Genomic DNA, 25,001 nt, shown 5'->3' with positions numbered 1-25,001 from the left:
TTATGTGAATTATATTCATGTACAGATAGATATAAATGAGTATATATATATACATACACACACATTATATATGTGATTACAGATGAATACGCAGATGACACAATTATAGAATCTTAGGTCTATAAGTGAACTTGGAATTCATCTAGACCAGCCTCCCATGTGATACTCAGGGTGCCCCTGGACTGCACCCCACATTTTCTAGGCGCTGCCTACACAGTCTGTGCGGTGCTTCACTAAGCTCTAAGCCCTTTCTGTTTCTCCACGGGTGTGATCCTCAGACAGTTCTTTCTCCTGTTGGATACAAATCTGCCTTCTCTAGCTCTTCCCTTCTTTCTGGTCCCATTATTTTCCCGAGGGTAACACTTAGCTCCCCTCTGTCCCTGTAAAGCTCCCAAATGTGCAAAACAGGGAGCCCCTGTCTTCCTGCTGAACCATCTCTGACACCCCTGTTTGTTCAACTACTTTGTATACAGCGGACGTCAGCAGCTCTTCTCCTTTGTAAGGACACACTGATGCGTCTGTTTACTCTCAGAGAAACCCAGCTCTCTGGCGTTTTCTAATGAATAGAGGAGGCAAATGAGAGTGCCACCTCCATCCTGAAGATAAGACTTCCTTGTTGGAACCCTTGTCCCACTGTTGAGTCACGGCTTTCGACTCACGAACAAAAACCCCTAATGGTGCTGTCCATTGATGATTTGGGATTTATGTTTTGTTTTGTTAACTTTTGGTTTACACCACACCATTATCATCAGTCTATGCAAGTTCCTTATTTTGTTTTATTTTGCTTTGTCTCTTTTTTTGACCATCCACCAATTTTGGGATCATTTGTCTCATAGGGATCCACTGATTTTGGAAGCATCTGTACATAAATGTGTGTCATAGGTACACGCTTATGTACAAAAGTAAACACTTAGGTTGCCCCCCAGCTCCTTGACTCTGTACAAATGCTACCATGAGTAGCCTGTAAATGTGTCCATGTGTAATATTAATACGGGGCCAGTAGTAGAATTGTCAGGTCATAGAATTTAACCGAACTTAATTGATAATTGCATAGCCACTCTCCAAAATTCCTAATACCAGTATATACTACCACCAGCTACGCATGAGAGATCCCATTTCCCTGCTTCCCAGCCAATAATTGCTGTTATCTGTGTTTCTAATTGTTGCGAATCTAGTTGATGATCTAGTGCTTTATTTTAATTGTTTTTCTTCCATCACTGCTGAGTTGAATGCCTCTTTATACCCTCATCAGACACTGAGCATCCCATCTAAGCATTTTCTTTGCCCATTTGCCGTCAGTCTTGTTATTTCTTCCTGCTTTACTGTAGTTCTCTGATGTAAATACAAATTTCTTGTTAATTAGAAATGATTTTGAGTATCTTTTCCAAGACTGTCTCTTGTCTCTGTCATTGAGTGTCTTCACTGGGATCTTGTTTAAGAAGTCTCTGAGTTCATGAAGACACGTTCCTGTCTTTTTCTGTATTTGCTCTGTACCTATATTTCCATTGTCCACATTTAGGTCTTTAACCCACATTAAGGTTCATAGACATCATAAAGGTAGGGGCCAATTTTTTCTTTATCTATATTGAGTCAGTCTCCCCAATACTGTTTATTAAATGACCCACGTTCTCTTCTCCTCTCCATATCCTGAGATACCATGGTGATGCTATCAGACACAATTTCAGCTCTGTGAAATGAATTGAAGCTTTCTCTATGGATGTTTCCTCTATTTCTAAAAATCATGTTTGTTTTTTCCCTATAGTTGCTGGACATATATTTATCTATGTGTTCAATTAAACTTAATAATGATATTATGTTTCATCTCTAGCTTTGCTTATTTTTTATTCCTTACACTGATCAGTTATAAAAAGGGTGTTAATATTATGAAATATAATTGATTTGCATTTTTTCTGCTATAATCTCTGATTTTTTTGTCTTGAATTATATGACTGACAAATTACTCTTCTTGCCACTTTCATCTCATATTTGCTAGGTGTTTCTTCCGGTTTCTTCAGTTCTCATAGCCTTTTGTTTTATGATGTTATTTGAATCCAACTTTTAATTCTGTGTGTGTGAGGCTTTTGATTCACATTTAACATATATGTTTATTTTAATGAATCTTATATCAATAGTTATTTTACCCAAATTATTTCCTATTTTCCATTTATTTACTGTTCTTTCTTTAGTTTGCAGTAGACTCTCTCAATTATTTACAATAAGTTCTGTTTATACTAAGTGGTCATAAATATGCTGGAATTACATATCCATGGACATGAATTTCATTGTGCAAAGTTCAGTTAGGTCAAAGAATTGGTTAATTATTCAAGAAAGAACTAGTTACTTGTTATGTGTATTGATCTAGGCTTGGGAACAAAATACCTTGGTTTTGCCAACCTGAATTTTTCAAGTTATCTATAAGTGATAAAAATACCTGGAAGATTTCATTCTGAACCTTTCATTCAAAGAATCAGAATGTGTCATGGTGAAAGCTATCTTGTCTGAATCCTCATAAAGAAACTCAGACTGAGAGATGTACAGAGATGTTTGGGGACACACAGTTGGCCTGCAAGAGTAGAGAGTAGGTCCATGTAACCTGTTTTACACAGATTTATGTTGATGTGAGTATTGTGTGGGTGGAATATAGGGGAACACATCTCTTAGTGGTCTATTTTCAGTTATTTAAAAATATGGTTCCTTCATTGTATCACTAATTCAGCATCCTGAAACTTGTAAAAATAACTTAGTTGACTTAAAGCTTTGTTGAAACATCATAGCTACCTTTTTATACCCTTATCTTCACTATGACATGTGTTAGCACTTAAAAAATACAGCCACTTCAAGTCAGTTATGATTAATAATCAAGCTTCTAAAGAGAGATGACCTTTTTTAAGTCAAGGTTATGGAAAATGCTTCTCAAGTAAATAATCTGATATTACAAACAATTCTGTAAAGAAGATAATTGGAAAAATAAGCTAAATTTTAAAATGCGTGTCAGTGATTTTGAAAATTATGTTTATCCCTGTTTTGTATCCCTGTCAATCACCTCTGACTGAAGTCACATGGCTTTGTTTCTATCAAAAGTCCATATAAACAAAAATAAAACAATCATAACCCATCTGGATGAGACTTTTCTCCACCTAGATAAGTACAACATGAGCTATGTCTCATTTTCTTGATGCCATGATGATTCAAATGGATTTTTCTTTTACCGTTAGAGGTACAGCTTGGGTGAATCAGAAAAGCTAGTTAGTTTTATTACAAAGCCTTCTGTATAGACATGGCATCACCCTCAACCAAGGGTAACATAAACATAACCTGCCATCCTCCTCAGACCTTGGTGACTCTAATTGTTTAAATACAGAAATTGTCATGAATTGTGAAGCTGTTCATCATTTTAAACTGGTAAAGAGACTATTTCAATTTAATGTGATCATGGTTCTAAAATATCTTCCTTAAAAAAACTTGAAAGAAACATCTTGTGTGGCTGAAGACTAGACTTATCCCAAGAAACCATGCAACTTCTTCCATCCTATCCCCCTTTGAGCACCTGGATGACAATATTATAGGCAATTAATTTTTCTTGAAAGTGCCTTGGCAGGAGATACGGTCATGTTTCTCAGAGCTTGTTCTACTGCTTTATATACCTAAATTCCAAGTGGTTCATCTTTTCTCTTTGTTATGTCTAACTTGCATCTTTTCTACTGAGGAAAATAATTGTTCCTGTTTTTCTTCATTATATGTCTACATTATGCCTTGAGGATGATTTTTTTCCTGAAACATTTTAATTGTTTTTTCCCTCCCATAAACTTACTTGGTAATTTTACATAATTTTTGAAAAAAACATTATTTTTCTTACCTTTCTCCTAATGTTGTCTTATTTATGACTCTATAGCTCCTCCTACAATCTGGCCATCTGAAATAAGCATCTTACATAAGAACTTCCTCGTTTAAGAATCATCATAGAAGGGTTAGCTACTCTTATCTCTGATTTATTCCAAATATTAGCTATAAAGACAACATTTTAGCTTTGAACACCGGCTGAACTTGAGGCAACTGAATGAGTAAAAACAACCAAACACACACAGATTTTTTTTGGATAATGAGCAGCAATCTTAAAATCAAACTTTCAAACTATTTTTTCCCCTTACTTCTATCTTTCCTTTTCTGTTTTGCAGGAAAATAGCAAGATACTGTTCATCATGTATAGAGGGGTCTTATTGAAAGAGAACTCAGCACACACGATAATTATCCTCTAGTCACAATGTTAAATGAACTAAAATGACATGGATGGATGGAGGGAGGGAGTATACAGTGTTACAGACAGACCCGGTCTTGCTATTAATGGTGCATGAAGTTTTTGCTTGATATGAAGCACACTGTTGCAGTCAGGTTCTCGAGGAAGCAGACTCTGAAATGGAATTCAGTGTGCAGGGTGTCTATCCAGGAGTGCTTTCTGATCAACACCTCAGGGAGGGAAGGGAAGGAAGAAGAACTGGACAAAGGAAGGTGCAGGCCAATGACAGTCTCACCTGACTCCTTGGGAGCTGTGGAGCAAGAACAGCCCTTCCGAGTTGTGCTGACATGGGGCACAATTGCCCTCCTCAGTCAGTCATTGGATGTAGGGTTCTCCAGAAGGTCCTGTCCTTGGGTGAAGTGGACCCCTGCAACCGAGACAATATCTGAAGTGGCTGATAACAAAAGGGTGCCCGCTGGCATCACCCCCTGAATTGAGGGTAACATGTCTTGTCTTAAACAGGAATCTGGACAATGCATCTCCATGTTCATCAACTCCTGTCACTTACGTCAATGTCAGATGGCTACAGAAGCGTATTTTAAACGTCTTTTTCAGAAAACCTTTTGTGATTAAATTGCTCCTGCTTTCTATAATGACATTAGTCCAGTATTCCAAACCAGACATGAGAAATATCACAGTATGTGATTGCAGCATAATTGGACTGTGTCTTTGTCATCACAACAACTTGTAACTCAAAAAATCTCTTTAGTTTGGTGAGTCCTAGGATTTTTTAAAGAATTTGTAATATTTGTGCATCTGCTGTGAATGAGATCAAATGCTTATATTATAGGATGGTCACTGTCAACAAAAGCATGGGGTCAGTGGGAGGACGTACCAATAACCACAGCATGTGGCAGGAGAGGTCACAAATGTCTTAAGAAAAGGGCCACCATGTAGGTTCGGGAACAGAAACCATGACCACTGGCTGTGGGAGAATGGTGGGGATGCAAATGAGAAAAGCACTGGTTTTCAGCACAACACCGTCAAAGAAATATGCATTAGGTGTTTTAGAAGCAGAGAAAGTGGACGTGGATGGACAGAGCCAATTCTGGGCAGGGGGTGGGATTAGAAGTCCAGAGTCAGAAAAGAAGGTCCAGGAGAAACTGAGCTAGGTCTCAAAAGGGCTGGGGCCTGAAAAGGTCTCCAAAAGCAGGGGTGACTCAGCCGGTTTCCCGGTAGGGGTGAGAATGGGGCAAGGGCAGGGCACGGGGAGAGAGAAGGGGACAGGGTGCATTATGGCTGAAACAAAGGGTAGTTGCTGTAGGCGAAGGCCTGAGTCTACACAGAGACGGGCATGAGACGTTGTAGAATCTGCCACTTCCAGCATCATCCTAAAGGTGGTGAAGCCACTGAAGCAGAGGGACATGCTCACCACGGGGTTTCAGAAAATTATTCTGGTTGAGGTATGCGAGATGGATTGCAGTGCAGAGAGATTACAAAGGCTATATAGGAAGACCGGTTAGAACACTGTTGAAAACGTTGCAGTCAAAGGAATGCTAGCGTGTCTGGACAAAACGAACCAGACATAAGCCATGCTGAGATGTGGAGTAGATGAAACAACCATGGCTGGTGGCTGGAGAAGAAGAGAAATGTGTAACTAGGAACACTTTCGTTATTCTGAGCTTCTTGCAGCCAGCAGATGTTGCTGTCATTACCAGGAATTGAAGACGAAGCTTAGATTAAGGGGAAACATGATATGTTTGGTTTGGGATTGGAGATGCTTCTGGGACACCAGGACGAAGGTATTAGCAGTCTACTGAACAAGCATGCGTGAAACTTGAGAAGGAGTTTTTGGTTGAAAATTGAGATTAAGAAACCAATGCCATCGAGCTGACAGCTGGATCCAAGGGGCAGAGAAGGAGGGAGCAGGGGCCAGGCCAGGACACTGGGAATGACGTTCAATTAGGGCATGATTAGCAAGGGGCTCGCGTTCCCATGTGAATTGCTGAACTACTTATTTAAGGTTTTCAGTCTCTTTCCTAATTTGCTGTGTGATTCTTCAGAGAAATGAGATATGCACCCATATTATCCTTTGCCCGGAGATAGGTGAACTCTTATAAACTCTTATAAAGTACTTGTCTAGGTTTTAGATATTTAAAATAGATACACATAAGCGAGCAGAGATAGTGACAAAATTTATTATTTTTGAGAATATATTACTGGTTCATTTAATTAATTTAGCAATAATTTTAAATCATGTTTATCATACAAATATTGTGTAATTGTGTTCTAATAATTGAAAAAACTAACACTACGTTGGTCATACTGGAATCTTCACTGAGTAAAATAAGGGCACTGATTCTATGTAGAAAAAAACATGCATTATGAAATGACACCAGAAAATAAAATAGTTCAACCTCTTGTTTAAAATTACACTATAATCTGAAGAAAAGAGTTTATCACAGCAGTACCCATAGCAGAGATAATGTTCTAAGGATAGTAGGTCACACATGCTGAGATTCTAGACTTTTGGTGCTCATCTTCAGTGAGAATTGTGAAATTCTGTCTACATGATTGTGTTGTTGGAATGGCTATTATCAAAAAGCCAAAAGACAAGTGTCGGTGAGGATGTGGAGAGAAGGGATCTCTGTGCACTGTTGGTGGGAATGCAAATTGGTACAGCCAGTATGGAAAACAGTATGGACTTTATCAAAAAATTAAAAGTAGAACTACCAGCAATCCCATGACTGGGTATATGTCCGAAGGAAGTGAAATCAGTATGTCAAAGTGATATCTGCATTTCCATGTTCATTGCAGCATCATTCACAATTGCCAGGATAAGAAAACAATGTGCCCATCGGCAGAGGGATGAGTAAGGAAACTGTCATCCTACACACACGCAGGCTCACACACACTCACACACGCACACAATGGAACGTTATTCAGTTTTTTTTGTTTGTCGTTAATCATAAACAGTTCTCCACATCATGGCAGGCTCAGTAACCTGGGACTTTTTGAAACTAGGAAAAATATAGGTGATTTAGTCCAGCTTTTTTTTTTTTTTCTGTCCATGGAGAAAAATGTTTCTTTATAATCTGGAATGAAGCCAGAGCCAAGTAAAAGCTGCAAATGCCAGTTACTGTTTTTGCTTATAACTCCTGCCTTAAAGTAGAAACACTTCTCATTTGAGTAAGCCTCGACTAATTCCAAAAATGTGAATTTTCCTAAATACACCCAAAACCCCTACTTAATTCAGCCACAAAATTTCAAATGTGTTATTTCCAATCTATGCCTAGAGAAAAATAGGTACTTTTAACGTTTTTAAAAATCATTTTGCATGGTTTTGGCTGTCACAAACATGCCTAAGACACAATTCTTTAAGGAAACCTTAAAGATAGATCCTAAAATCGTCTCCACCACTCTACAAGGACAATGCCCTGTCCTTGCCTGTCCTTCCCAGCCTGCAGGCAGGGCCAGAGAATCCCTGCTGGCTCACTCTCGCCTTTTTCCCCAGGTCAGTGACTGGATGTCAGTTAGTGTCAGTTCATGCTGAACCTCACGGGGAGTTAAGAGAGAGAGGCCCAGAAAAGCTACTCAGGGAGGCCGCATTTATGTGAACACATGAGAGCCTCTGATTTCTTTCAGCACCTGCTGGCTGCAGCAATGTCCTGCTTCCTCCCTCATCACACCCCCTGGATCCTGGCCTCCTGCCTTTCCTCCTAGAGTAGGTGCAGACCCCAGGACTGGCAGCCGAGTTCATGGTGAGCAGAAGCAGCTCTGGCTGCTGCTGGCTAGAAGTCACAAATCTCAGGGAAACAAACCCACACAGCAATTCAGAGTTGGAACAAATGCCATGCCTGAGTAAGCAAGGCCAGGTGTTTACTCTTGTCACCCAACTTGCAACGCAGGGGAAGGTTGGCTCCGTGGAACCACGATGTAGAAGCCCTGAGGCCCTGGGCTAACCAGGCTGTGAATAGGGACCTCTCTTGTCCCTGCTGTGTTGGCATTATTATGTCTGGAAGTGTCTGCCTTCCTGTCCCTGTTAAGTCATTCTTAATGACTTCAGAGTCGTCTAAAGTTCATCATATGTTTACACTCTAGGTATTTTTTTAAAAAAGATCATGCAATTAAGATGTGCAAGGCACTATTTGTTCCACTACTCATGGGAAATAAAAACAATAAACTTGATACAGCTCCTACCCTCCTGGGTCACTCTACTAAAGGAAATGGACGTGTGCATAAGTCACTATACTCACGTGAGTCATAAACATCATATATTCTGGTGGAGTTTTGAACAAGAGGAGTGAGTGGAGGAGAAGTTTGATTGTGTTGTATGTGCAGAGTGGAGCACTCTGTCACACTGGGCCAGTAATCTATAATTTGAGAAAGCCAAGTGTGTTGTAAAGTAGCAGAACTGGACAAATAACTAGTATTGTGATGAAAACACCAGGAAGTGATGAGATTTGGACTCCCAAGTCTCACATACTCATCAGACTCATCCTTTTGGAGTCCCAGCTTGCATTTAAAGGGACAGTTTGTAGCTATATGGTTATGCAGGGCACAGGCATGTCCCACGTGGATATGACACTTAAGATGGGTGTGTAACTGGGACTAAACTCTCAGAGACAGTCATGGGACGTGCTTTCTTGTAATGAGCAGGATTAGGAGATGCAATTTTTGGAGACTTCATGAAGTAGGTAAGACGTTTTTAAAAAGGAAGACCTCCTAAAGGATGGGAAGAAAGATCTTGTTAGCTGGATTAGAGAAAACGAGGTGGGTCAGAAAAGGGGCTGGGAAGATGGAAATGTCCATACTGGATCTTAGGAGACTTTGGCTCAAGGTGAGGCTCTTTGAGCAGTTAGAGACCAAGAGCAGTCGTCCTAAGGATTGTATGGAGACTCACGAGGTTAAACCAGCATTGGAAATGAGAGGACAAAATGTGGAATAATGAAGTCATGTGTGGCAATGAAAATAGGGCCTTAGGACATCTCAACAGCCATGGGATATATTTGCTTTTCCAGTGAATTATGGGCTGTAGGACCAAAAAAATATAGGCAGAGGGAAGGATGTGGGTTGAGTACTCTCTATATACTGCCCAGGGCTCTGTGCCCGGCGTGTTATGGAAAGCTCTCTGCCAATGCTCTCATGAGCTGCGTGTCACTGTCACCATTTTACACATGAAGAAATAGAATCAGAGTTAAAGAAACCAGATCAAGATAACACTGCTCATTTCCCAAGAGTGACCGTGATTTTATCAATGTGTCCTACTCCTCTTCCCCAGGGGAAACATTTTTAAAGATTTTCCCCTGATGAAGAAGCATATACAATTAATTTGTGAGGGACAAGACACAGAAGCTCATCAGCCTGATTTTATGTTCTCATTAAGGGTTTAGAAAGAGTAAGAGTCTAGATTGACATGTGGTGGTATTGGGTGGCTCTGAGCTGCCTCAGAGAAGGGCCCCCACCGTAATATAGAGGGAAACACACGAACCTGGTAACAAGTGACACTTAGCAGATATTTACGTTCTTCTTGTAGAAAGGGTATGTCATATTCAGAATTTCTGCTCCTGTAATATAGACGCTTTCACTGTCAGCGAGATTTAGGGAATTCACCATATTTGGGTGATGTAATGAACCAGATGATCAGTGTGTCTCACACAGGTGGTTCAGCTTTCCCAAAATCATGAGAAAAGTTTCTTTATCACTTTATTGACTTTTTCCTCCAACTTTATGTCTTAGGAGTGTAAAATATAAGATTTTGGACCCTTCAAAAATTGTAAGCATTTTTATGCAGCACACTTGCAACTCATAGCTGCTGCAAGAGAGGCAACCTAGGCAGTGAAAAGTGACGTGGTTGACAAATAGATCTGGCGATTTAATTTACATTAACGATGACACGCCTCCTGATGTAATGTGGCAAGTGAAACAACACAGAACAGACCTCATTTTGACCTTATTCTGGGAAAAGGATTTTTCCCTCTAACTAAATCCCTTGTAAATTTATTTTAACTATTTTAGGTAGATTTTTTGGGTAAATACTTTTTTTTTCTTTTTTTGGCTTAAACAAGAGAAATTTATTTCTCATAGTTCTGGTTGCTGGGAGTCCAAGAACAGGGTACCAGCAGGGTCCGGTTCTGCTAAGGGCTCTCTTCTTGGCTTGAAGGTGGCCGCCTTCTTGCTGTGTCCTCATATGGTGGGGAGAGCAGGAATTCTCTTGTTTACAAACAAGTACAAGTAAGAAATTAGGAAATTAACATTATAATATTATCTAACCTACAGATTTTTTGGTAAATTGTTGCAATAATTACCTTTATAGCAAAAGAAAATCTGAAAGCATGCCTTGCATTCTTATCCTTTTAGTCCCCTTTAATCAGGAATTGCTCCTGGATCTTTTTTTTATTTTTATTTTTTTTGTTTGTTTGTTTTTTTGTTTTGTTTTGTTTTTTCAGCAAATTATGGGTGTACAGATGTTTAAGTTACGTGTGTTGCCCTTGGTTCCCCCCCAGTTCCGTGTTTCAAATATGTCCATCCTTCGGGTAGTGCGCATTGCACTCCTTGTGTATACAAATACCCGTCCCCTCCTCCCTCCTCCCCCCTCCTCCCGCTGCCCTCCCCGTGGTACAGATGTTTAGGTTACGTGTGTTGCCCTTGGTTCCCCGCTCCCAAGTCCGTGTTTCAAATATGTCCATCATTTTTATTTTTTTTATTTCAGGGTATTGTGAGGGTACAAACATTATGGTTACACTTTATGTCTTTGCCTAACCCAGGTGAGGGTTAAAGGCATGCCCTTCCCCTCCTACAGTGCTCCCCATGTCCTTTAGTTGCAGATTTAGCCCCCCCATCCCCCTAATCCCTGGAGAGTATTTCTGCCATGTGATCACCCTAATGTTGATCAGTTAGTACCAATTTGATGGCGAGTACAAGTAGAGCCCATTCTTCTGCTCTTGTGGTGCCTCATTTTGGAAAATGGGCTTAAGTTTAATCCAGGAAAGTATAAGAGGTTCTAGATCACTGTCGTTTCTTATGATTGAGTAATATTCCATTGTAAACATATACCAAATTTTAATAATCCATTCATGGATTGATGGGCACTTGGGTTGTTTCCACATCCTTGCAATAGTGAATTGTGCTGCCATAAACATTCGAGTGCAGATGTCTTTATCATAGAACGTTTTGTGCTCTTTTGGGTAGATGTCTAATAGTGCTATTGCTGGATCGAATGGTATTTCTATTTTTAGCTCTCTGAGGTATCTTCAAATTCTTTTCCACAGAGGTTGCACTAATTTGCAGTCCCACCAGCAGTGTAAGAGTGTTCCTGTCTCTCCACATCCTCGCCAGCATTTGATGTTTTGGGATCTTTTGATAGAGGCCAATCTCACTGGGGTTAGGAGATATCTCATTGTGGTTTTGATTTGCATTTCTCTAATGATTAGAGAGGTTGAGCATTTTTTATATGTTTGCTGGCCATTATTCTGTCTTCTTTTGAAAAGTTTCTGTTCATTTCCTTTGCCCATTTGTTGATGGGGTTGTTTGATTTTTTTCTTGTTGATTTTTTTGAGTTCTAGATATTTTAAATATATCCTTTGTTCCATTTAATATGTTAACCATAACTTATGACTCACTGTTTTAATTAAGTTCTGTGATTATGTGTTAATTAGAAAAAAGCCGACTGTTGAGGGCAGTGTGCTCCAGCACAGAGTGTCCCCCACCTGCTGTGCGTGCTGCATTTTCGTGTCTGTTCCTTACAGTTTAGTTTCTTGCCCGTCTTTAGCTTGCCGATTGCAGCTTCTCACTAAGCTCTAGTTGGTGTGCCTGAACTCTCAGGATCTGGTTTAGATCAAGAAACAAGGAAACTGAGAGCCTTCTGATGATTTAAAATAAGACATTCAAAGCAAGGAATTACCCTCTGAGCGATGTGCATGAGGTTTAGCGCCGTTACTTCTGACGTTGGTTTCAGTGCTTTGGAGGCACACTTCCTGATTTTCAGCAGTGCTGCTCAATGACAAAGTAGCTATGATGATACTCCTTAGAAAACTATAAACCAATGAGTCACAACTATTTCATAATTATGGAAAACATAGCGTTTTGTTTTTTATTTTGTTTTTAATGCCGATTCTTCTGTAGCTACTTCTTGCCTCTGTTCTTGAAAAATAGGGCACACACCCTTCCTCGATCCTATAACTGTCTTATACTGTAAGGGACATTCTTATATGTAACAATTTTTGACAGCCTAGACCCTATTTTGTTTTCTTATTCAATAACTAGGTCAAAAAACACTATGCCTTACCTTTCTTTCTTGATTTAGAGAAAGGAAAGTAAGTCTTAGTCTTTACATATTTCTTCTCCTTATTGTAAATAATAGAGAAAATGAGCCCAGTAACTTCCAATTAAACTGTTTTTGTCCCTCATCTTAAAGTCTTGTGAAATAGTACTAATGCTAAGAAACTGATTCAAATGCATGCTGAAGTTTGCAAATCACTGAGCTAACTCATTCAGAGCTTAAGGCAGCACTCTTTGTTTTACACATAAGGAAACTGAGGCCCAGAGAGGGGTTAAGTAACCATAGTAAATGGCATAGCTGGACTTAAACCCAGGTAGTCTGGCTCCAAAGTTCTTATCTTACAAAAATGATCTGCAATTTAGATAACAAGCACCAAGCCAAGAGAAGTGCCAAGGTTGGTCTCAGTATGCTGACAACTAGGTTTTTTTTTTTTTTTTTTTTTTTTTTTCAGCAAATTATGGGTGTACATATGTTTAGGTTACGTGTGTTGCCCTTGGTTCCCCCCGCCACCGAAGTCCGTGTTTCAAATATGTCCATCCTTCGGGTAGTGCGCATTGCACTCCTTGTGTATACAAATACCCGTCCCCTCCTCCCTCCTCCCCCCTCCGTGTGTGTAAGAAACCAAAAAAGAGGAAATATAATATTTTTTATAATAAAAAATGGCAATTTATTACTTGTAAATAATATTTACATACATAGTAATCTTTTATATAACTTGGAGAAACATTTAAAGAAGGATAAGCACATTTGGTACAACTTGGCATTGTCCCCAGCACATTCCAGCTGTAAACAATCACACCTTAATCTGACCTGATTCTGTCTGCCAGCACCAGGTAGAACCTCATCCTGAAATCTTTCTCTCTTAGCATCAGATCAACTCACTTCAAACGCAAAGCTTTAACTTTACATTGAGAACCCACAGAAGTTATGACATCAGTGTGCTTGTTGGTATCTTCAGCAATTTTTATATGTTTGTTTTTCATTTCTCTGGCAAGACCTAACCTGAGCCATCTGCATAGTTGTTCTCTAACTCTGGCTGTATTTGTATTCGGAGTTCTAGCTCCCAACTGCTTTTAAAGGCGTATAGTGGTAATAGCAATAATATTAAATAAGAGAATGGCCATGTCTGTGCTTTGTTGCTATCTCTGCCCATGGCTATACATGAAAGCTCCAGTAGGTAGAGACTGGTATACTATGTTCATTGATGCATGCCCCACACATACAGTGTTGCCAAGCACACGTCAGGTGCTCAATAAACATTACTTGTTTGAATTAATGAATAAATGAGCAAATGGTTTTCCATTCAGATTTCTCAGTGGGATCCCTTACATCTCTCCTAGTTGATAATCGACATGAACCACAGTTGATTAATAAACAGACAAACTCTGCAGACATCCTGCTATTTAATAACTTCATTCTAGTTCTAAAATCACCTAGTATAATAGTTTGTTTACATAATATTAGGTTATTACCTGCTTAAGCATCTTAGTTTATACCCTTAGTCATTTCCAAACCCCTGCATAAAAATAAACTTCCTTATTTAAAAAAACGCATGCAAAAAACACAACAAAGGCTAACAATACAGGCTCTGATATTAGCTAAATAGACTTGCTTTAAGCCCTCATAGAACAATTAACTAGTTCTAAGACAAGAGCAAAGTAACATCTTTGAGTTTCACTTTCCTCATCTGCAAAGTGAGGCTGTAAATAATTGCCCACAGGCTGATAGAAACAGCATATTAATAATTGATAACTTAGCCATGATCCATAACTAATAAGTTAACTGAGGTAGAATTCGAAGTTAGCTCCCCTGACTCCATTTTAACCGTTTTAGGATGCTAATACCCTATGGAATCATCTAGGAAGGCACCAAGGAAGAGTATTCCTGAGGCAAGAGGAGCAAATAGGAGTTTATCGGAGAAATTAAATCAAGAAAGAGCCTTCCGGCCTGGGTCGGCTGTGTGCACAGCTGGCCAGGATTAAGGGTATAAACTTGTCTTCATTAGCAATACCTCTCAGCAGCTCAGACAACTTCCATGGACGAGTTCATAATAAAAAGTCACATAGAATGTGTAAGATTAAGGGATGCAAAGTAAAGATGCAATTATTCTAACATAAAATGAGTTATTTGTAATTAACACTCTTTATTAGTTGGACATAAAACAGAACTTTAACAACAAAATTGGAATGTCTGCTTCTCCAACAGGTTTGGAGTATGCCTACTGGGGAGGAAGGAAGCAGTTGGAAGGAGACGCCGTAATTGTAGTGTGATAATAGCAAAGTGGGAAAGAAATCTGCTCTTGGACACATTAATTGGAAAAGCTTTGAAGGGAAAACTAAACCCACATCCCTCTTTCACAGTATTGACACTGCAGGGCACCGAGTCTGAAATGTTTTCTTTCAAGAATGATTATTGAATTAAAAAAAAAATTATTGAACTGAATTAGGTTAAGCGTATTTACTGAAGTACAAATCAAGCTATGCTTTAAGCTTAGAACGATGAGAAAACTCAAATAACAGAAGCCTAATTTCAAATCCACTACAGTTCCCGTATTTATGTGCTACATCAATGACAGTATTATTCTTCCAATGCCGTGTGAAAGGGCTCAGGGAAAAGGGAATGTAGACTATGCACGTGGTTTGTTATCTTTCCTCTATTACCTTTTTTTCTTTTCTTTCAGTTCCGCCTTTTATCCAACCTTTTGAGTTTCCAAGATTCTCTATTGGGCAGCGGGTCTTCATCCCGTGTGTTGTGGTCTCAGGGGACCTGCCCATCACCATCACCTGGCAGAAGGATGGCCGGCCGATCCCCGGGAGCCTTGGGGTGACCATTGACAACATTGACTTCACAAGCTCCTTGAGGATTTCCAACCTCTCCCTGGTGCACAATGGGAATTACACCTGCATAGCCCGAAACGAGGCGGCGGCTGTGGAGCACCAAAGCCAGCTGATCGTGAGAGGTGAGCAGAGGAAGTCGCTCCTCACGGTGCAGAGGGCGTTGAACTCGACAGAGAAATTCACTCTTATCCCACTAAAAAATATAACTGTAGAAACCAACCATGAATTCCCCTGAACTCCAAGACAAGGTTTTATTTATCTAAAATATGATAGTTCAAGTAATTAGCAGCTAAAAAATGTGTGAATGAAACGTGGGAGCCCCAGGATTGAATTCATAAAATAGGACTTACGTATGCTTACTCAGTGGTCATTGAGAACCAAAGTATGTATATAGCACTGCGTAGAATACCTCTCACCATTTAGATGAGGGCTTTTAAAAATAAAATATTTTTCAAAGCCATATATCATTGTTTTTCTAAAGAGCTATCAAATAGTAGCTTTTTATAGTTTTGTTTTCGTTTTAGAAATATGATTTTCTTTGCTCATCTCTCCGTTTAGCATCAAATCTATCATTATTTTGATAGGGAAGCTGTTGCAACATTTTTTAAACCAAGCAGAGTGTGGTATTATTTACAGAAAAATTTAAAATAGAGTAGTCTAACTTACAGAAAACATTGGCAGTGGTCTCATACATATAAAAGGGTAAGTTCTAGTCTTATTTCAAACCGTTGTTCAAGTCACCAAATTCCCATTAAGGTTCACACTCTTCACCTGTGGAATAAGCAGTTAGTGTTCTCTGAAGTCTGTCAAACATGGATATTCTGTGGATTCATGATTCCCCAAGAGTAGCATGCATTTATCTACCAGTACAGTGGTCAGCCACATTGCAAAAGTAACTGTATGAAATTAGAGAGTTAGTTATATTAATGTTGATTATTTGCATTTAAAATTCTCAAACTTTGTTGTCTGAGAGTTGTTGTTAGGAGGGGGATGTTTCCACCATGTCCAGGATAATCAACAGATCTGTGCAGACTCTTTCTCAAGTACTAGGCTCCCAGTCCTTCCTCAGTCCCTAGTCCTTGTTCCCTTGTCACCTCTCCTTCCTTTCTGGCTGAAAAGGAATTCATTTTCTATCTACTTGCTGCAAAAGAACATGATACTGACTTAGCAGTCATATGAAGAAATCAACACTGTATTTCTGAAAAAAAATAAATTCCCCCAGTGAATGAGTAAGAAAAAATATCTTCGGTCAGACACAAACTAAAGATACTCATGACATTTTTCTCTTTCTACCTTGCACTTTTGAATATAAGAGTTGGGATACTTGATTTTTTTCCCGATTTTCTGAAGATACATAAAAGTGGGAGGTGATCTAGTATCTGTCTCCCAAGTGTTTTCTTATAAGCAGAATTGACTCTTGCTGTGGTTTGTGAAGGGCAAAATATACATCAGCCTGTCTTCTATATAATCTGCTCTGAAGGAACCAGGTCAGGGAACAGAAATGTTAGATAAAAATGCACATGGCTGCTCTTTGTGTCACTTGCCCTTGCAGGAAAGGCAACCAGACTTTCTGACTAAGGCAAAGGTCAAATGAACTGAAATTGAGCCCAGATAATCAGGATAATGTAGCTGATCACAATATGATTAACAGCTCCATGCGATTGTTCTTCAAATATATTAAATAAGCTTCTGTGAAATTAACATTAAGCCACCAGGTAGGCAGTATAGCCCTGAGGAAGGAGATGTGCCTCACAAACAGATCAGCATGACTGAGCATTAGGCAAGGCAAGGTGTTCTCAATCTGGGCTGCACTGTGGAGTCTCCTGGGAGATTTAAGAAAATATTGATGTGCAGTTTTGGTCGCAACCCAGACAAAACAAATCATGATCTTTTGGAGTAGATCCATCTTCCAGATTCCTGGGGAATTCCTCCTTTTTTTCTTTTTTAAATAAAAAAATCACTGGTTAGTGGTTCTCAAACTTTGTCGCACATTCAGATTGTATGTGGAACTTTAAAAATGGCCCGATGTGCAGGCTGTAGCCTCTACCAATTAAATAACCATCTCTGGAGGTGGGACCCGGGGATCGATCATTTGTAAAATCAAAATTGGAACTAACCGATGAGCACACATGTGCACAGAGGGAAATAAAACTCAGTCGAAATCAACCAGGGGGGAGCAGGGAGGAGGGTTGAGGAAAAAACCTACTTAATGGGTACTATGAGCAGTATTTGGGGTGACAGGCACCCCTGTAGCTGGGACTCAAGCATTACAAAAGTGATCCATGTAACCTAAAGCATTTTACCCCCTTAATATTTTGAAATTTAAAAAAATCAATAGAACTCACAATATTAATAAAATAAAGTAGAAAATCCATAGAAATGAATAAAATAAGTGAAAAGAATTTGCCAGAATTCAACATCCATTCTTGATTTAAAAAAAATTCTCACAAACAAGCAGTAGCAGTCAACGGCCTCAATATATAATAATAAAAGGCACCTATGACAAATATTATAGTATATTATACTCTCTACCCTTGTGATTGGGAATGAGATAGGTACTCCTGCTCTTTAACACTTCTACTCAGCACTGTTCTAGAGGTCATAGCCTTTGCACTTAGGCAAGAAAGATAAATATAAGGTATTACATTTGCGAAGGAAGGCGCAAATATGCCTACATTTGCAGATGTATATCATAACTACTAAGCAAATGTAGCAACTTCATGGGACAGAGCCAATCTACAGAAATTAATTGTATTTCCATATGCTAGTAAACACAATTGAAGAATGAAAATATGCTCTTCCAAACATGAAATATTTAGGGATACATTTAGCATAATGTACACTGAAAACTAAAAAATATTGCTGAGAAATTAAACTATCCTAACCAAAAGCCTAGCAAGCTTTGTTATAGAAATTTGAAAGCTTTTCTAAAGTGTGTATGGAAATGAAAGGGACCTAGAATAACAAAAGCAATTTTTAAAGAAAGAACAAACCTGCAGGACTTAAACTATCTAACTAAAATTGGACTAAAATTTCAAACTGGACCAGTTCTGTGGCTCATATTGTATAGATTCATTCCATAATAGGTCATAATTCTGATTTCAGAAAATCAGTCACCTTTAAATAACTCCTAACCTATGTCAAAGCAACTTTCCTAGGGCCTACTTTTCTTTTAATTTCAGTTGGTAAAATAGTCACTAAAATGAATTAATTAAATAAGAATTAATGAATTATCTAATGAATTAATTAGATAAGAACTACAAGATACACTTCATTCTCTAATGATGCATTTGCTGTTTTTAAGTCTTTATCTGCAGCAATCTTTACTTTGTTTTCACAAAAACTTTCCAGTGATGAATTTAAATTTTTTTCTGTACTTGTCAGTGAAAGAAAAAAATGCTTAATTGTACCTCATTAAAATATCAATGGGTAGTTACAAATATATATTTTTTATACCTGCTCTCAAATGACTACATTTCTCCTTCCTTTATTCCTTCATCTTTCTCTCATTCCATCCTTAAGCAACAGTGTACTCAGCACATGCTCATGATGCCAGGCCCTGGGATAGTCCCTGGGATGATGGAAGTTCATTTTCTCCCATCTAGAGCCCCAGTCAGTGGGAGAGAAGCAGGTGACAGATCACATGGTGATGTGACAAGCTGTAGGGCACCATGAAAGACGAAAGAGAGTTACCTAATAGGGGATACATGAGGCAGATTCCTGGAAGGTGGGAGGGACCCCAGAGAATTAGGAAATACAGCAACTAGGTAAGAAGAGAGAAAGACAGACAACATGTTCCTGGAACAACTCTTACGTGCAATGGGAGGGAAGCTGCAGAGAACACAGTTATGTAACTGTGTAGGGAATGGTTTGGCTGGGGAGGAAAATGCAGAAAGATGAGACTACAGAACTAATTCTGCTTCACATCTTCAAGGTTTTGTGTCCTAAGAAAGAGGTCTAAAGGCCGTGGGAATCTATCAGGGGATTTAAAACAGAGAAATCGCGTGGTCAATGTCAGGGTGAGTCGTATATTAGAACACAGGGAGAGTAGGAGCACAAAAACCCAGAGTGGAGGCCTCTGTAACCCATCTGAGAAGTGATGAAAGTCGGAGCAAAGGTGGTGGTGATTAGGATGACAAGGAGGGCACCAATCTGGAAGATTCTTTGCAGGGTGTGATGACCACTTGCGGTGGGGAAGTGTGTGAGACGGCTTGATGGCGAATGTCCTCCCCAAGAGAGTAGCTGCCATGGACCGTGAAGGAGGTTTGAGCAGGCGCTTTCTCCAGACTCTGGGAAATCTTCCTGGTGGTCCATTTTCCCTCTATCCTTAGTACATAACAATTGGGACAAGGAATTTTCTCCCTGAGTAGTTAATTTCTGCTGTGCGCGACAATCCCCTTTCCCTGTGATAGCTGGAGATCAGGCGCTGCTTTCAGAATTCCAGTTTTTGAGGAGAATGACCTAGTTGTTGACTTTTATCACTACTTAAGCTATATCATACACTAAATAAGCTAAATTAATCTTTTAGGTGAAATGAAGACTCGCTGTTTATCATTACTGTTTAGAATAAAGAGCATTCCACACTGCAAACTGTGGACTCACCAGTTAGCTCTGGAACACAATCCGTCATTTGGTTGATGAAGGGCTGCACAGATATAGTTGAGGAAACAAAACCCACATGAAAACAGCAAGCAACATTAGTCAATAACTGTATGAGCTTTCATTTTAATCTTTAACTGGAATTGGGAAATGCTTCTCTCTTAGATACTTCGAAGTTTTTGGCTTGAGATGTATCTTGGGAAAAATAAAAATAGAATGAGGAGTTTGGAGACCTTGAGATTGCCTTGTCAGAGCAAGGGTGGTTTGTAAGTCTCAAAGTGACAGCCTATTAACAACAAGAGCAAAATGAGCTCAGATAAGGGAGAGATCAGTATTATTTGATATGTTCGAAGGAGGCTTTGTGGAAGGAGTGAGCTCCATCAGCTTTGATATGTAAATGGCATTTAGGAAGAAAAAGAAGATACAAAAACAGCACTGGAACTTTCAGTAAGAGGACCAAGGTCCACATTTCTGCTTGTTCATTTTGTATATATATGACTTGGGGAACATGAATGAATTTCTCTGAGGCTCAGTTTCCTTCCTGTGAAATAGGAATGATCAGACGTACGTCCTGGAGTTTCAGAGAGTTTAATTATTGGTGACAATTGTTATGGCCTTAGTGCTGGTGACAGAGTTCTTCAATTACTCTCATTTAATGAATGCATCATTAAAAGAAGCACAGACATGCTTGGGTGTATTTTCCGGGGTCAGTGAGAAATAAACAGCACTAGCTGAGACGTAGAGGCTGTGCCGTGGTCAGAGTTAGCCCATCTGCTTCTTGCCACGAACAGGTACTTGCTATTAATAGACGTGGGAAGATGGAGAACCACAAATGTCCTGGAATCAATTGCCTTAGTGAAGAAGACAGTTGGCAGCAGTCAGTGGCTGTGGCCCCACAGATCAGAGAGCAAGGGAGGCCCACGCACCTGCAAGCCTGGCCCTGCACCCGTTCCTGCTTCCCCTTCACACTCTCCCTCCTTTCATCTCTGTCATGGTTTGGACACTTATCAGCTGTGTGACCTTGGACAGATGCTGTAGCTTCTCTTTACCTCAGTTTTCTTATTTACAAAATGCAATAATACCTAATATGGGCTTTTGCAGGGCTAAATAAAACAAGCAACATGTTTATCACGGAGCCTAGCACATAATCAGCACTCAGTGGGTGGCATCTCCACCCCTTTCTCTCTCTGTCCTTCTTCCATCCTTCCACACACATCTACGTGACTTTGGAACGTGATGGAGGGACATCACACATCAGAGGCCACGGGTGATCCAAGTAAGAGGCAATTAATTAGAAAGTGGCCTTGGGGATAGTCAGATAGGCAAATATAAAGGATAATATATTTTTAAAGAAACTACATCAGTTGATGATAAATTGCATGTCAGAGATGCAGGCAATACCTAAGGAATTTAAGCTGAAATGCAGAATAAATAAATGGGTACAAGAGAAATGGAATTGAGGGCCTGATTCTTAGCTATTTTTTGTATCAGAGTCTTCCAACCTTAGGCCATTGTAAAGCTTAGCTTGTTATTTGATATCCTGGGTCACTGGGAAGATTTATGAAGACTTAATGTAAAATAAATTAGCTGTTACCATAAGGCAAATGTTAACAAGAAAAATCAAAGCAAAAACAAAAAAGCAAAAATCCCTAGCTCTCATGTCTGTGGCCATAGCTGACACTGACAGTGGACCAGTGATCTCCGTGATATCATAGCCAGTGGGCGACCTTGGCATTAATGAAGGCACTTTGGGAAAAGTACTAGATGTAATGACAGAACACACCTGCCCCTGGTTCCTGTTACTGCACCACTGCCAGGAAAGCTTCCAAGGCAGTGGTTCCTACCTGTGACGCCAGAGGAGGTCCATTTCCTCACACTTCTTTAAATCTTATGATAAATCTATTGTTTCTGGTTTTTACTGACAAGCTGCTACCTAGAGAAACAAACACACTAGCAAAAAGACCTGTGATTGATCATCTGTTGACATGAAAAACAAAAATTGTACAAGGCCACCATCTTATTGCTGTTTATTAATCCAATTTTGACATCATATCCATGCCATCTTTTTTGCCATTCATTCGTTTATTCATTCTTTCTTCCAACAGATATTTATTAAACTTCTGTTTTATAACAGATGTTGTTCTGGGTTCTGGGGATACCATGGTGGTCAAAACAGAGAGACCACGTCTCTCCCCCAGAGAGCTAAAGTTCTAGTGATGGAAAGAGGTAACAGACAAATAAGCAAACAATGTCAGGTGTCTACAAGTACTATGCAAAATAAACAGTAAATTTTGGCAAGAGGCATGAGAGAGATAAAGATAGAAGTAGTGTTTTAGGTAGGATGGGCTGGGTAAGGCATCCTGGAGAGATTTCTGAGCAGAGACTTGAGTGAGGTGAGGGAGTGAGTCACAGTGATCTGTAGGAAGCAAGTTCCAGGTGGAAAGACCAACGAGTATGTCGACTCTGAGTCAGGAGTGAGTTTTGTGTGTTCAAAGGACAGAAAGAAGACCAATTTCCCATTGTCCAGTGAGAGAGGATGGAAAGTGTAAGGGAGGGCATGGGCCAGGACATCTATTCTCAGAGTGATGGGAACCCACTCAATTTTGGTTTCCAGTGTCGTAAATCCAATCTTTCCTAGACTTAGACCAGTTACCATCTCAGCTAAATACCATCCACCACCATCAAATAGCTTTCAGATATTTTATCTTCAATAAAACTGAATCCCCATCCATGCTTACAGTTAGGGAAACCTACATTCATTCTTTGGAAATACATGGCAACTTAGAAGTCATGAATTCCCAATATAGAACACTGAACTACATCTAAGACTAGAAAATTGTCTGTTTTATTATAAACATAACATCAAAAATAACCCCCCCCCCCAATAAACAGATCAAGCCAAAGATCACTGTACTTTAACTAATCCTCACTTCTGGCCACATCAAGAGCAAACTTCCTCTAAGGAACCCTTTTGAAATTTCAGATACTGTCAGCCCATGTGGATCCCATGACAGGATTCTGGTATTTTAGAATATACATCAAATTACTATTTTTGGAGAGACAGGAGTGCTGGATGATGTGCGTGTAATTACGATTGAGGGAAATGTAGGCAAGAATAGCCTACATTGCCACTTGGGGACGTGACATAATTATTCTGTTGAACCTATTCCTCCATCTCTTTAATCACCCCTCATCCCCACTGGAGAAATCGCACCGTTGGAAAATCAACGATATTGGCAAGCATGCTCACTGCAGTATAGCAAATGATATGTTATACAAATAAAAAAATTGAAATATTATTGTTAAAAAAGGAAACCAGCAACTTTGGGAGATTATACAAACAATACAGAGTATGCAGGATCTTCAGGGCCTGTCATGACTTTTGGTCCAAACTGCAGCAATCCCGCGGGCTCCACATGCACCCATCTCAGGTTCTGTATCTCATTGTCCAGAATCTTCCTACGGGGCTCTCTTCGCTCTCCTTCAATGGCACTTCTGTTGGGTCCATCCTACTCAAAGACCTTGGGCTTTGGGGTCCCCCTGCTCTGAGTTATTAACTTGGCCATGCTCCATTTCCTACTGTAAAACTGAAATGATAATATCTAGTCATTCATTTGTCCATTCGACAAGAAGTTGCAGGGTGCTCCCTGTGCTCCAGCCCTGTGCTGCTTGATGGGGACACATGGTCTATGAGAAAGCGGTGTTTCTTGTTCTCACAGGGTGTACAGCCTGATCTGGGAGACAGGCATTCAACAAACAATACCAAACAAGCGTGATAAAGGCTGTGATAGAGAAATTAAGGGTTTGGAGAAGCACCGAATATCATCCACAGCATCAGAAAAGGTGTCCCAGCCTAAGTGAGTTGTGGGATGAGATGCAAAGTTTAATAAGTGGGAATTGGTAAAACAAAAAGATGCAGAAGCATGTGTGACAATCCAGCAGCAAGAATAGTCTTGTGACAGGAGAACAGACAGGGTTTTAGAATAGCTGGAGCAAGCCTGCAAGAGGGGAATGTCAAGAAGTGAAACAGGAGACCAAGGACTAAAGCAATGAAGAGTCTTGCAAATACTGTAAGAGTCTGGACTGTAGCAAGGGGTTATGGAAATGAATGCATGATGATTTTAAGCAGGGAAGTCACATCACCTGATTTGTGTCTTAGAAGGATCCTTTGGGCCACTGTGTGCAGAATGGATTCAAGTGGGACAGTTGGTGGCAGGTAGACCAGTTACAAGGCTGTTCGAAAAATCCAGGTGAAAGACAATATTGGCCTTGTCATAGATTGAGTTGCCTTGAAAGCAGAGTGTGAGGTACAAATTGTCTGAGGATGGTTTCTTTGGGATGTAATTCCTGGGTCCCAGAGTAAGACAGTGGGAAATAATGAGATCAGAAAGGGAGAAAAAAATCAATAAAAGCTGTTTTAATGAGAGAGCTGCTGCTCTGGGCTACTGGAGCTCTTTCCTACGGGGAACCCTCTGCGGAGTGGAGTGGAGCAGTGGCTCTGGAAGTGCGTCTCTGCGTCAGCCTTCGCAGCGTCACCTGGGAGCTCATTAGAAACACAGGATCTTGGATCCCACCACGGACCTACTGAATCAGAATTTCTGGGGACAGGGTTCAGCAATGTGTATTTTAATCAGTGCTTCAGGCAATTCTGATGCCTTCTAATGTTTGAGAAGCACAGCAGAGAACATGCCTCAGAATTGCCCCACTGGGTTGGAGGATAGGGAGGCAGAACACTTATACCCTGACTTCTGTCACTCACTGATGGACAGTTGTTTTCCGCATGTCAGGGCTGCCCCAGTGGAGGCGGGTAAAGGGTCATGACTTCAGAGAAGGGCTGGGACAGTGAAGACAGAGACTCCTACCCTCAGGGCAGTATCCTGGTGAAGTGTGTGGAGCTGTCCGTTCCAGTGGTGCTGAAACCAGATGGACAGAGGGGATGCGGCCCTTCCCCACACGTCCACACCCTTGTGACTAGGGAGTGGCAGTGGAGATGAAGAAAATTTGAAAATGTGCAATACATTTTCAAGGAATAATCAGTACCTGATACTGT

General features: G+C 40.0%; 1 protein-coding gene across 1 annotated transcript in view; it reads left to right on the top strand.

Annotated features, from left to right (window-relative positions):
* Positions 1–25,001, top strand: part of DSCAM (Down syndrome cell adhesion molecule) — an 834,101-nt gene that overhangs the window by 564,705 nt on the left and 244,395 nt on the right. Inside the window, exon 8 of the mRNA XM_012640078.1 lies at positions 15,196–15,474. Coding sequence (XP_012495532.1) covers positions 15,196–15,474 — 279 coding nt within the window. The remainder of the gene's footprint in view (positions 1–15,195; positions 15,475–25,001) is intronic.

The sequence above is a fragment of the Propithecus coquereli genome, unplaced genomic scaffold, assembly GCF_000956105.1.
Source record: "Propithecus coquereli isolate 6110/MARCELLA unplaced genomic scaffold, Pcoq_1.0 Scaffold148, whole genome shotgun sequence".
Lineage (NCBI taxonomy): Eukaryota > Metazoa > Chordata > Mammalia > Primates > Indriidae > Propithecus > Propithecus coquereli.
Note: the sequence above shows the minus strand (reverse complement) of the source record. Positions and strands in the feature narration are given on the sequence as shown.